Genomic DNA, 13,741 nt, shown 5'->3' with positions numbered 1-13,741 from the left:
GCAGGAATTAGCCAAGGATTTAGAGCAAAAAGCATCACGGGGTACACAGAGTGCTTTCTGCATTAGCATTATCTCTGTGCACACAGGACAGTACTCCTTACAAATACCTGAATGAATCACCTAATGGCTGTGAATGTAGGACACTCGAGCACTAGCTGTGGTCCTATGCTCATGGAAACACTGCCGAGGATTCAGCTTATCTCCGAGAAGCACAGAGCTTCTGAAACTCCGTATTTCTAGAATATCTCTAGACAACGGAAAATAAAAGCTGGAAAAAGCTGAAGAGCTGAAATTGCAACTGAAGAGTTTCAGATGCGATGAAAGAATTCAATTTAGCTTAGGATGCTAATTTTTATTTAAAAGCTGCATTGGTCTCAGGCTGGACTTCATAACAGAGGGCACTGCTATGGGCTAGAGCGTGTGCAGGTTTCTGCTCCTGGCCGTACAGGTCCCAAAGACACGCTAGTTCGAAGTCAGTGTGGCTGGGATGGCAATGCTGAAGCTGTGTCTGAGCCTCGCAGCTTCATAAATCTCAGTAATCCCTGGAGGAAGAAGGATGCGACACTTCCCAGGGAGCTGGAAACTCCCTGGAAGGCTCCCTCTTTCCAGTCTTCTTTCCACGGGCTGCGGCTCTGTGCTACTAGTTCATAACCAAATAGCTTTTTTCTTCACGTGGGAGGGAGAAGGCAGGCAATGATTCACACAAACCTCATCCAGTGGTGCCTCTTCCAGGCAACAAGCTGCAAGGATTTAGGAACGAGATCACCCTAGAGAAACTTCAGAGCTTTCCTTAGAAAGTAAATACTCTTGTTCTTCCTCAGTTCCCTGACTTCAAAGCCTGAGTGTGAGGAGGCTTGCGATCTCCCTGCTTTCTTCCTGCAAACTTTTGTCCCCAGTAGAGCTGTCCTGCTGGAATGTTCAACTGAAGCTGTCGGTACCGTGCACCCAGAAAAGGAGCACAATACGCCGCCATCACATAACCGACTCTTTCTTCACTCAAACGACAAGCAGAACAACTAAGATGGGAAATGCAGTATCTTTCAGGCTTCTGATCTCTCAAAATGACATGAAGATCATGTAGCTCTTGTCTGTGTGTTTTCCTTCACCAAACTGCCTGGCAATTTCCCCATAAAATTTAACTTGCCAGACACAGTGAACACAAACTACCTAAGCTGGATCAATTCATTTGGCATCCACGGCTGCAGCAGCACCATAATGAGTTTGTGTAATATTACTATTCACTACACCAAACAAGCATAAATCACAAACTATCTAAAGGAAACACAAAGACAGAATGAGACAACTGCAGATAGAGAGCTCTGACAGCATTTCAATTCTGTGCGATTCTTGTAGCTGACATCCATCTGTACTGAACTATGCACAGCAGACGCACTATTACCTTAAAGAAGCTACTGTGTCTTTTGTTTTAAATCAACATGAATCTTCACTGGAAGAATACTTAATGTACCAACAACCAGAGTGCTTCAGAAAAACAGCACAAGTATGTAGCTTTCTGCACAGAGAGGAAACAAATGTACTACATCCAGAAAAAAACCTTTCTGCAAAGGAAACCAGGAGTGCTAAGATGCTACGGGGCTTTCAACTTGGCCCCAAGCCCCTACAGCAACACGGTGCTGTGGTCTTCCTGCAACCTACATGTACTCGCCTACATGGCACTACTAGCAGGACATTCAGGACATGCAGAATTGTTCGCAAACAAAGCTGAGACTGAAGCTAATCTGAGACACTGGACAAGCATCAAAATTCTACTGGTAATCCTGCTAAGGACAGGAGTCAGTCTCCAGTGATACCAGCAAGTGCTACTGTAAATCAGCTGGTTGTTCAATGGCAACTCCTTTGCCCACCTCTTTTGGCCTTAAAAATGACCCCTCTATAAAGAGGTTTCTACAATAAAGAAAAACACCATAAAGATGGAAGGGGTGCAAAAATACAGAGCTGGCTGCGAGTTTTCTGTCCCCCAGCTGCCCTCTCTGAGGTTACCTGGGTCAGACAACCTGGCTCAGAATCTAAAAACTTTTGGCAAAGGGTAATTCCAGATTTTTTTAAGTGTTAGATTGTCATATGATGCCAGAGAAAAATTCCCAGCAGGAAGAGTTACTGAAAGAAGGATACAGTGTCACTACTGTCGTTAAATTGAATTGCAAAGCAAAGCTCCCACTGACTTCAGTGGTACAAGATCACAGTCTCAAACCAAGATGGGAAATGGTGAGCTGTGGAGAGGAGACGTCACATGAAGAATGTGATGGAGCCTCTCTGTATGGCAAAATAAAGGCACGGGGTCTCTTTCTGCAGCTCTGCTGACTTCAAAGGGATCACATGTGTGCAAGCAGCTGCAACAGTGTGGTTTAAAGTTGGGCAAAGGCTGTGAGAAAGTTACTTGAATTTTCATATAATAATGGTAACAATAATAATAATAAATGCCTGTGTTTGCTTTCTGTGAATATCCCAGTGAGCATGTTGGCCACCCAAACTGCACATTTTAAATAACTTTTTCAGAATATTTACTCTAGGATTTTTGTTGGAGTTAATTCCCTCAGCTCTAGTGGACTCCTCTGCTCAGCTGGCACTAAAGACAGAGAGCAAAAGAACTGTTGAAAAGGCAAGTACATTCTCCTACTAATCCTTTCTCCTTCAAATATGCCCCAATGTTTCCAGCAAACGTGGCAGTGAGAAGAATATAGCAAACCTTATGGGTCTGACAGCTCTCTCAACCCTATGTTGGTGTAAATGGTAATACTCCACTGTGTAAAACTAAGCTACAGTGATTTACGTCAGTGTGACAATGAGCACCTTTCAAAGGTAACTATGGTTGTTTCCTTCTTTTCTCAGAAGCTGGCAGCAAAGGAAACAGAACCTCTCCAGAGATAGCTAGGAGTAAAATTGATTTATTTCAGATCAACATCAACATTAAAAATTAACTCTTGTTGCCATAAAGAGGAAGTTTCTTGTTTATTGCTAAATCATGCATCATCCCCCCTTCGCCGCCTTTCAGTGATGCAGGAGAAATGCCACGTGAATCCAGCTTAGCCAGTGGGACTACAACCCAGCCTCTTCCAAAGACCTCTCTAGTCTCCTTGCATCTAAAACCAGTAGCCATTTCCTTATAAGTTCACTGGATATTATTTAAGATCCGATTTTGTCTTTCTTATTCCAGAAAAGCACGGATTTACTCAGGGGTGGTGAATGAACCTCATGCAGTTTATGCTCAGAGCATGAATACTGACCCGGTTTATACACTCTTAGGTCCTTCGCTTACCTCTTCCCCTGCCTCACAAGGTGTAATCAATTCAGACCAGGGTATGAATTTGGAACTACCTCGGCTAAGGACAAATGTCCAAAAAGTTTTTAAAGCATGATGAATAAACACCAACGTATCAATGAGATTCCACTTAGTATTTAAAATACGATTTTCCACTAAAAGGAGCATGGAGAGAAAATAAAGAAAGAAACAAGTCCCTAAATACCAAATACAACTGATGTTTGTGTGAATGTCCTCACATTGGTAACGCACTTCACCATCTCTTAGTTTTGTGACAAGGGGTGGCCCTTGAACTGTTAAAAAGACGGAGCCAAGCACAGGAACAAGCAGAGGTCAGAGCTGCGGGTAAGTTGCTCAGGAATGAAAACAAATTCTGGAAACCTGAATTCAGGTTCCCCCCTGCAGCAGGGCTCCTGTGGCACTGAGGCTGAGGCATTTAGGACAGGATCCAATTCACCAGAGCTCACGCACCCGGCCTGAGACCGCTCTGGAGCTGTGAACAGACAGCCGATAAAGACACCCCAGAAAGTAACTTATCCTACTGTAAATGTCCAAGGCAGGCAGCAATAATCATCCACCGGACACACTCACTCTTCTCCAATGACACGAACTGAAGTCTAGATGAAGAGCTTAGACAATATCCTTATCCTTTTGCTGGTTAGAGTTACGTGAGCTGAATTCCACCTGAACACTCTCGGTGTCTTAGCTCCCTCTGTCAAATGAACAGCATTTCCTCCCCTGACGAGGATGGTATGAAGATCAACATGCTAAAATCTCTGATGTGCTCAGCAAAAACACTTGCTTGCAAAGGAGGGCCATGAAAGCATCACATACAAACAGGAAAAGGGGCTGGGTCTGAAATCTGGCTCCAGACACAAAAGCAGCATTATCTATATATTCCAGCTGCCCTCAGTTACATCAGTGCCAACCCTGTCAAGACAACAGGATTGCAGGGATGGGAGAATCAGAGCTATGCACCTCCTGGCCAGGATGATACACAACTGAGAAACAACACTGCTTGACTTCACAAGCTTCAGCTGTGCTTTCAGGACAGGCAGTTCAAGTCAAGCCTTTGTTCACCCAAGGCTGAGCTATTAATTTAGAATTCAGAGGCACAATGAACAGGGACCCCAGTGACAACATTTTTATAGTCACTCTCCTTACAATGGAAGCTTGCAATTCCCAAAGGCAACTCTGGCCTGTGTTTCATTACTGTACTTAAATCTCCACCTCTGCTTTTATAATAACCAGTATTTTCTGTCAGAGCTTGCTCTTACCCTGTTGGAATCAATTCTTGTCCTGGAGGTGTAGATGGGAGGAGGGATGTTGAATGCTTGAGGAACAAGATACTCTTCAGCATCCATCATATCTTCCAGGTCTTCCTCATCGAGAAGGTTTTGGAAGAACTTGCTGTCATTTGGGCTTGGGAGCTTCATACGATCATCTCCCTAAATAGGTTGTATTGAGAGAGGAAAACGGTCAGGAGACAGATTAATTTCCCAAACAGGGAACTTCAGCCTTCATGTCCTGGCAGCCAGGGACCACACATGCTGATTTGTTTGTTCTAAAGCACCACATCCACATCATTTGTTTTTTTTTTTTACTGGGAATATGATGACAGAAAGGGAATAACTGTATAAATCAAGCAAAGTCATTTTTTGGCATTTTTGCGAGCAAGTTTTTATTCTTTCTTCTCTCTTTTTTCCCATACAAGCTCAATTTCTGACCCAAGTTCTGTCAAGGCCTGATGTATTTTGTGAAGCATCTCAGCTATTTAGGCTCACATGGGAGTGGGGGGGGAATAACATGGAAACTGCTGTGTCTGGGTGTTTGTTTTACTTTAATTTGTATTTTTAGGGACTTAAGAGGCTAAATTTCCAACTCATCCATATGGAAAGTTCTGCAGAATGTAACAGAGCTGAAAGCAATAAAAATCAAACCAGGGAACAGAAGCAACAGTGATATGTATTTTTATTGAAATAGCTTCTACAAACGGGAGAGGCAAATCAGGGCTGCACTTTGCTTGGTGCCACAAAACATCGCAAAAGGCAGTCCATGCCCCAAACACCTAACAGCCCACGGAAATGATGCTAAACCTAACTGCATGGCTAAAGAATGAACTCCTACTCTGCAAAAATTATTACGCCATGTGTGGAATCCAGCAGGGAATGACAGTTGTGCTACAGGGTGCATACAGACCCGTTTAAAAGCTCTACAGCAAGCTTGTAATTCCTGATTGTCTCTAGGGGGAATGGGGAGTCATAATGGCAGAGATATCAGGGCAACAGAGTTACCCTGGTTTCTCCTCAGGAAGCACAAGGCCTATACTGTCTGCAAGGGTCACTGGAGAAGCAGCCTTACCGGATGAAATACCCACCAGACTATACAACGGGGGAGGGAAGGGCAGGGGAGAGAAAGGGAGGGAAGTAGTATTTGGAATCGGGAAACATGTTCTATCTAATGAAGTAATTTAATCAGACTGATTTTTCCAGAATCACCTGTATCAGTTGAACTTACAAATTAACACAGCAGGGAATACTGCAAAAGAAATTCCACATTCAGCACCACAAATCCTCTTGACTAGTATTTTACTTTTCAAATATATTTTACTTCTCCCCAAGCTGAAGGAGAATAGCGTACATTCACACTGTGCAATAATACACCATGAGCAGGCTAACAAGTCTACACAGTGAAATGGAACACCATACAGTGAGACTAGCATTAGACCCAGAAGCAATCAGGAGCCATAAAGTGGCAGTGACCATACTTTTGGAGGTTCTTCAGCTAGGAATTCTGACATTAGTCTGAAGCTAAGGACCAGCTGGATGTGTCTCTGCCCTGTACTCCATGATATGAAGCAGATGCAGCATGAGATATAGCATGAGAGCATCATTACCTGGATCAAACTATTTCCATGCTTTGGTCTCTGGTGCTTCAACATCACCTTACTTCTTTTAATTTTTCATTTTCATTTGAACTGCTCACACACTTCTAAGGACCTTACCAAATAGTCGGATTCATTTCTGTGACTTGAGTCTGAGTTGTAACACACACATACATAACTCTAAGCTTCTGCAGAACGTAGGAGTGCAAGGACAAAGATTCCCACATACACCTGTACGCTGGGCATGCACAGCTCCAGCTAGCTGTAGTCAACAGATACAGCTATATTGGTATTGCCCTGCTGCCACCGTGAAGTTTCATGTGGTGTGGATCTATCGCAGGGATTGTGAAGCACTACAGAGCCTAGACAGTCTAAGGAGGATGCAGAGGGAAGCTGCTCTCTAGCATGAGAGGTACCAATGTGACACCACTCCCCGTCTTCTGAAAAATCTGTACGTTTAGGCTATGAAAAGAAACTTCCTTATGATCTCAGCAGTGCAGGGAAAAGTCTCCTCAGGATAATACCCTGAGATTCAGCCTAAACAACTGTAGAGTCAAGCAAGACCTTGGTCTGAAGTAGGTCCACTGTCCACTTACAGACAAATCTTGTCCTCAGTTTCATATGAGAATGAAAATGACCAAGCGGCTTGCAAAGCCAGATCTTGCATATGTACTCAGAAATACAAGCTTAGGAAGCGAATTTCATCTTATTTTATTATTATTATTTTTGAGATACTGACACTGGCCATTCTACTTCATCTTGCATAGTACTGTGGTCACTGTTTGCTTTCAGTTCAAGAGCACCTCGAACATAAGAGATTCAAAGGCAACCCTCGTAACAGTCAGGTTTGGCAGACCGAATTCTTTTTTTTGTCTCCCCTGATGTTGCAGAGTTGCTTACCTGAATTACTAGGTATCTCTGAGGGTCTCGAGCCATTCTAGAGAATTCAGCAGCCAGCTCCTTGAATTTCGGCCGACTGTCAGCATCAATCATCCAGCCTGGCAACAGATGGAAGATGAGAAAGAGAACAGTTAATCGTCGAGGCAAGAAATCATTCAGTTTTTTAAAATGCACAAGTTTAAAGTCCCTGATGTCCTTGATAGCTCTGGCCTAAAGAAAAGTTGCAATAAAGAGCCCAGAAGAATGGAAAGCTAGAACTCTATGATGCATCTAGAATGGAAAATATCTGGTCTTGGCCAGAGAAGACTAGATTGTTCCACACTGCATGGATTTCTTCTTAATTTGCTCTGAGCTCCTGTTCCCCATCCCCAAAACAGACAGCAACAATGCCTTGCAATTTTCTGTGTCTATCTTGCCCATTTAGATGATAGCTCTGACTGTCTTCTATTATGGATGTGCCCAACCTCTCACATAATGAATCTGATCTCATCTGAGGCTAGTGGGTTTACTACAAAGTTACTACTAAATACAATTTTACTTTAACTGACCTACCGTTCCACAGTGACTTAGATTAAAGAGAGCTGTTCAACAGATCTACAGGATGACTGATCTCGCATCCACCTTTCAGGTAATTCTGCATTCACGTGTCTGCATCATTAACACAGACCTCACACAAGGCATTAGATGCTATTTTAATTGAGTAAGGGTGATTCTTTTGTCCTTCACTCTCCAAGAAACGTTCATTAGAAACAACAATTCTCAATCTCTGCTAATGCTTTCTGCAAAACAAGCAAGTAGTATAGACAGTCACCACCAGCAACCAGTTTATCTCAGTGTCAGCTTTTTCTAATGGAAGATCCTATCAGCGGCTTCCCAAGAACATGTCCTCATTTGCCAGGGAGCTCTAAACGAAGCAGGCCTTATCTCCTTTCTGCCATTTAACTGAAGAAGTGACCAATGCAGGAAAAAACAAAGCTACTATAGTTTATAAAGAATTTCACACAAATGTTACAGGACTAAGTCTGTTCATCTAGCTGTAACTTTCTGTCTTCCAGAATACCCCATCTACTAGGACTTCCTTTTGTCCATTGAGATTCGCATCATACTCATTAGAAATCCTATCAGATGGAACATTTTTGCACTCAACCAGCTTGAACCCCTTGCACTATTCAGACAACTTCCACACCTGCAAGCACAGTACAATTGTTTTCAGAAGATACATTATTTACCTCTTCTAGTTTTCTTTTTTTTTCCCCAGTGTTTTTGTGTACAATGCAAAAGGGAAAGGACTCTGTAAGATGGATGAGATATCTGTATGTTAATCTCGCTTAAATTAAGTCAGAAACACCAGAGAGACGTTCCTAATTCTTTTTAAATTAGAAGCATAGCCTTGAAGGATACTGTCACTAGTGGGGGTACCGTGGAGATAAAAGGGTAGGAAGAAACCATGTGCAGACTGTTTTCCTTTTTTGCTGAAGTAAAAATATTCATAAATTATTGTACTGGACAAAAAATGATAAAAAATTATCCTCTCTGTAGCATTTTTTGTATTAATTTAATTTTACTTTACTAACAATAAAACATTAATGCTTTTTTCCCTCAATATTTGGAACCAGCATTTCTCCTCATAACCTTCACTGACTGGGTATCCGTGTACCATAATTATGTTTAATACTATCTTTTTTAACATCAAAATCAATTGTCATGGAAATGACAATGGTTTACAATAACAATCATACAATTTTGACTTCACAGCAAGAATATGAGATACTATCTGACAGTAATAAGAAGCTGAGCTAACTCAGCCCTTCATGGATAAATTAATATCTTCTGCAATTGCAAAAAATATGCATACAGTATTTAAATGGAATTTACAGTATCTTGGGAAGCTTTTGTTTTGAATTTGAAGCAGCCTGTCCTATAACCCAGTACTGTCAGAGACTATAGATGCAAACATTCTAAAACAGCGTCCCTCTTGCACCGAGCACATGGATATTAAAAACGACAATTACTTACACTTCACCATCACCATATAAACATCAATAGTGCAGATTGGAGGTTGGGGCAACCGCTCTCCCTTCTCCAAGAGGTCGGGGATCTCTCGAGTTGGGATTCCATCGTACGGCTTCCCACCAAAGGTCATAAGCTCCCAGATAGTGACTCCTAGACAGAAAAACAGAGTGTTAATATTTGAGGTCATACCACTCAGACTCCTTCACAATTTGTTACAGTGCATTATTCTGGCCCAGTTCTAGACTGCAATCTCTTCTTCATTACCAGTGCCTGTAAAAACATTGAAGTTGTCATTTAAAGAGCTCCAGAAAATGGTGAAAGAGTTCTTTGTGTTAATTTCAAAAGCAACTTCCCTCATTTTTGTTTGTGTAAGAAGTAGCATGATAGATCTGAGGCAGTAGAGGAAGGTGTAGGACAAACAATTGGTGGTAAAGTAAATAGTTGCAATAACAAAAGTATGCATCCCTCTCTTTTATCATATCAAAAGGGAACATGAATGAGTAAGGTACTCTATTATTTTAAGGGGAAAAACTGCAGATGTTCCCTAACTTGGAGCATCAATTTCCCGCAAAGGTATGGCACTGAATAACATTATGTCATTGGCTTTGCCTTTTAAGGCATTTGCAGCCACTTGTATTTTTTTTTCCTTAAATCACCTTATGGATTTCACTTATGATAGCGCTGTGCTACAGAACCAAGATTCTCTTTTTGAATAGCCATAGGATTTGTTTTGGCATCAGAGCTGGAAATAAAGATTATATATTATAAGTAACAGAATTTGTCCCCAAACAAAATCTTAAATATTGAAAATGCTGCTCTCACACCAGTTTCTTTAACTTTTATTTTTATTGCAAAGGTCATTTTAATCTCGTCCCCAGATTAGTAACCATATTTTGCCAGCTGTCATGCTAATGTGAAAGATGATCGGCACAATTACCATACTTCTAAAACACATATCTATTTCACCCTCATTCATCTCCCTGTTAATATTCAGTAACTATAACTTGTCAATTGTTTTTGGTCTTGTCCTCGCTGATTATGGATATTCTGGGCTTCCTGCATTTAAAATGAGTTTCTTAAATGGAGGCATATTTTTTCCTAAGTGATATGGGGTGCACAGAATTTAAGGAGGAACTTTACATGATCAATTTAACTCTCGTCCGTTTTTCTCAGCTGAATAGAAGAGGGCAGGGAACCAATCACAGCAAACAGTGTCTTTTGCTGCTACCCACAGGTAAAAGTGAGTAATGAATACAATTGTACACCGTTTTGTTTCAAAACGATATGGCAACAGGAAATGCAAACAGGAGTCCTTAGCCCTAGATACTGCTGAAAAATTCCACTTACACAGGTATACATGATTTTAATAGTAATAGCTATACTAGATAAAAGGCAGACAGCTCAGCAGATGTGGCACAACAGCTCATCTGGATAACAGAATTAACAATAGTAAACGAACGTCTCATTTCTCAAATGTGACTTTTATTTTTGGTATGTGTGGAGTCCACGTGAGCTGACCTGCCCAACCAATTCCCAAGTTACCTGTGAAATTACATGGATGCTTGTTTTAGTTAGCTTGGCGAGCTCGTCTCTTTCTTTTCTTTCTCTTGCTGTATTTGCTCTGTATTATGACAAATTCCCTTTTATCTGACTGTAGGTACAGTAAGTCCCATAAGGCTGAAAATGTTTTTTGACATTCATGGCTTTTAGAGTTAAGATTTTCAAAGGACTGCTGAAAATTATGACCTGCAGCTGTACTGTTATGAATCTGTGGCTGAGCTGAAAGAGGCCTTCTTCTGTCGTAATAATCAGCCAAACTGCTACTAGACCAGACCTTAAGGCAGTCATCCCAGCAGGGACATCATGATAATGTATTTTAGTGAGCAGGGAAGTAACGCAGGAGACAAGTGACGATTGCTGTTTAGAGATACACATAGAAAAAGGAAAAAGGAAAAAGGAGAACTAAAAGAGAAAAAGAAAAAGAGAAAAAGAAGAAGAAAAATAAGAATAAAAAGAAGAGAAAGAGAAGGAGAAAGAGAGCAAAACCCACAGGAATTACCTCCTCTAGGAAAAGAGGCTGTCTTTAATATAGTAACACAACTTGGTTTAATGCTTTACAAGAGACAAACTTTTAAACTAATCACATGAAGATTTACCATAGCTCCAAACATCACTCTGATGGGTAAATTTTCTGTAGTGTATGCACTCCAGAGCCATCCACTTAATCGGCATCTAAGGAAAGACAAAGAGAAATGTAACCTTAGAAATATAATATTAAAACAATACAGATAGATTCTGTACGTAGACATCAGCTTCCTCCCATTTCGTTTTTCAACTGCGAGCTTCAAAAAAAAGCGGCACTACCCAGTAGAGGAAATGGTTGCTCCTGCCCTCTAGGACAGGGCTTATGCCTCATGAATGCGGAGGTGAGAAACATGAACCAGTTGTCTGGAGAACTTCTCATACCACCCAAATTCTACTGATTCAGATGTAGTGGAACAACTCACTTTTCCATCATACCTGTGTAAAGATGGGACCAACGCAAAAATTACATCCAGTTCCCCTAAATCTGAAGTGCAGCAGAGAAGCTCTTTTGCCTCACCAGTTTGCAAAACCAGACACTGCTATTTCAATTGCTCTCTAATGAGCCTAGTTAATAATGCAGTGTCCATAATACTTCACAGTCCACATAACCATCATCAGGGTAAACAGGCAATGGGGAGAATTTACAGTGCTTAATTTCTAACTCCTAATATTTGTTAGGAACTTAGCGTTCCCAGTTCTCTGTATCATTACTGCAGTGAGAAAAGTTGCTCGTGAAAGCAAGTCAAACGTCTCAAGTCAGCCTCCAGCTGAGAATCACCCTTGGGGGAAGCTCATCTCTTCTGACAGAGAAGGGTGTAGAGGCAAACACAAACCTAGGTTTGGCATAAGGGTCCCCCCTCTTGAGTTCGTGTTAAAATGAGATTCATGGTGTTTCCTACTCCTGAGCTGGGCCTGTAAGGCACAACCCTGCAGTCCGTTAATTTCTAATGGACAGACACTTAACAGATTTTTACCTGGCATGGACTTGTATGGATTGCCTCTAATTTGGAACTATGGAAGATGTACTGGAATAAACCAAAGAGATATGTAACTACACAGAAAATCTGAACAGAAGGTAGGTGTAAAAGCAGAGGATGTGTCTTCATTCAAACCTTTATGAAAATACCTTCCACAAAGTTGACTAATGAACACAACCTATACAGTTATGGCAAAAATAGCACTCTTTAATAAAGGTTGGCTTAGCACTTGCAAAGACAGTTCATCCTCCTCCACCAAACTCAGCAGAAGTGTATTGCTTTCATTCCCATTAAATATGACTGGGTTGTTCCAAACGTGAACAACTGCTGAAGGAGCAAAGCTGTGTTGTTCATCATGGGATAACTCAGGTTGGAAGTGACCTCAGGAGGTCTCTAGTCCAGCCTCAGGCTCAGAGCAGGTTCAGCTATGAAATCAGACCAAGTTCCTCAGGGCTTTATCCAGTCTGGACTTGAAAACCTCCACGGATGGAAACTGCACCACCTCCGTGGGCAACCTGATCAACTGCTTGATTGTCCTCATGGTGAAAAAGTTTTTCCTTTTATCCAGTCTGAATCTCTCTTAGCACGCTCTCAATACAACTTTAAGCTGCAAACGTCTTCTGGATTTCACAGGATGCTTCTCTGGAATTGGGAAGTGATACATCTGATGTGTAAATCCTACTCCAGAAGTCCCAGCAGTGTGATTGGCCTCAAGTCCAAGACACCATCTAACAGCTGCCAGGGAACAGCTGGTTTGTAAGGACCAGCTCATTTTCTGTCATTCACTGGCTGATGGAGGGAAGAAGCAGAGGGGTTACTAAAGAGGGGATGAGAGAGCTGAAGAAATCAGGGAAAACTGCCAAAACTCCACCTTCCCTGCCAGGAGGTCTCGTTACTGGGGAAATAGGAAAGCACCAGTGACTCCTTTCAAGCTCTTCACCTCATTGACTGAAATGCTGATGTAATCCATGCAACAGCTGCCAAGGGCAGCAGCCACACAAATAAGGCAGCAGCCCATCCAGGAGAAAAGCACACACTGGCAACAGCTCTTTGTCCCAAACAGGGCATAACCAAGCACAGAAAAACAAAGATAACAAGCAGACAGAAGGCAAACTGAACATTCAAGAAAAGGAATAGTGGGAGAGGCAGAATCTCTTGGGATTTTGTGGCAGGTTGAAATGTGGAATTTCAAGATGTTCAGGGAGCAGCCAGCAGCAGTATGTACTTACAGCCCCTACTTACAGCCTGCTGGATTTCATAATGCATTAATCTGAAGGCATGAGAAATGAGGTGAGGCACTATATGGATGTTGTGTGGTATGCTGAAAAGTAATATGGGAAAATGTCTGCTTTTAAAATCATCCTCAAGCTAGGTTTTTAGTGGTCTGGCATTCAGCATGGTATTGGAGATGCAGATCCAAGAAATAGCACACGCAGGCTCTTCCAAGGTAATAGAAGACGTGGCTCTTTGCTGAGCATATGTAAACTTTCATATGCTACAAATACAAACATGTTCTGTGGTCTTCCTTTTTGCTTTCTGGAGAATTAGTGGTTTGGGAAAATAGGACTGAAAGTTATTGAGGTCCATCCTGACCAGAGAAAG

The 13,741-nt window shown here is 41.7% G+C and overlaps 1 protein-coding gene across 1 annotated transcript in view; it reads right to left on the bottom strand.

Moving 5' to 3' along the window:
* The window catches only part of LOC104158386 (receptor tyrosine-protein kinase erbB-4-like), a gene marked incomplete at its 5' end in the record, with an annotated part of 30,376 nt that overhangs the window by 16,097 nt on the left and 538 nt on the right, over positions 1-13,741 (bottom strand). Inside the window, 4 exons of the mRNA XM_009696016.1 lie at positions 4,558-4,728; positions 7,065-7,162; positions 9,081-9,227; positions 11,234-11,309. Coding sequence (XP_009694318.1) covers positions 4,558-4,728; positions 7,065-7,162; positions 9,081-9,227; positions 11,234-11,309 — 492 coding nt within the window. The remainder of the gene's footprint in view (positions 1-4,557; positions 4,729-7,064; positions 7,163-9,080; positions 9,228-11,233; positions 11,310-13,741) is intronic.

Source organism: Cariama cristata, unplaced genomic scaffold, assembly GCF_000690535.1.
Source record: "Cariama cristata isolate BGI_N322 unplaced genomic scaffold, ASM69053v1 scaffold11692, whole genome shotgun sequence".
Classification (NCBI taxonomy): domain Eukaryota; kingdom Metazoa; phylum Chordata; class Aves; order Cariamiformes; family Cariamidae; genus Cariama; species Cariama cristata.
This window is presented reverse-complemented; position numbering and strand designations above follow the sequence as displayed.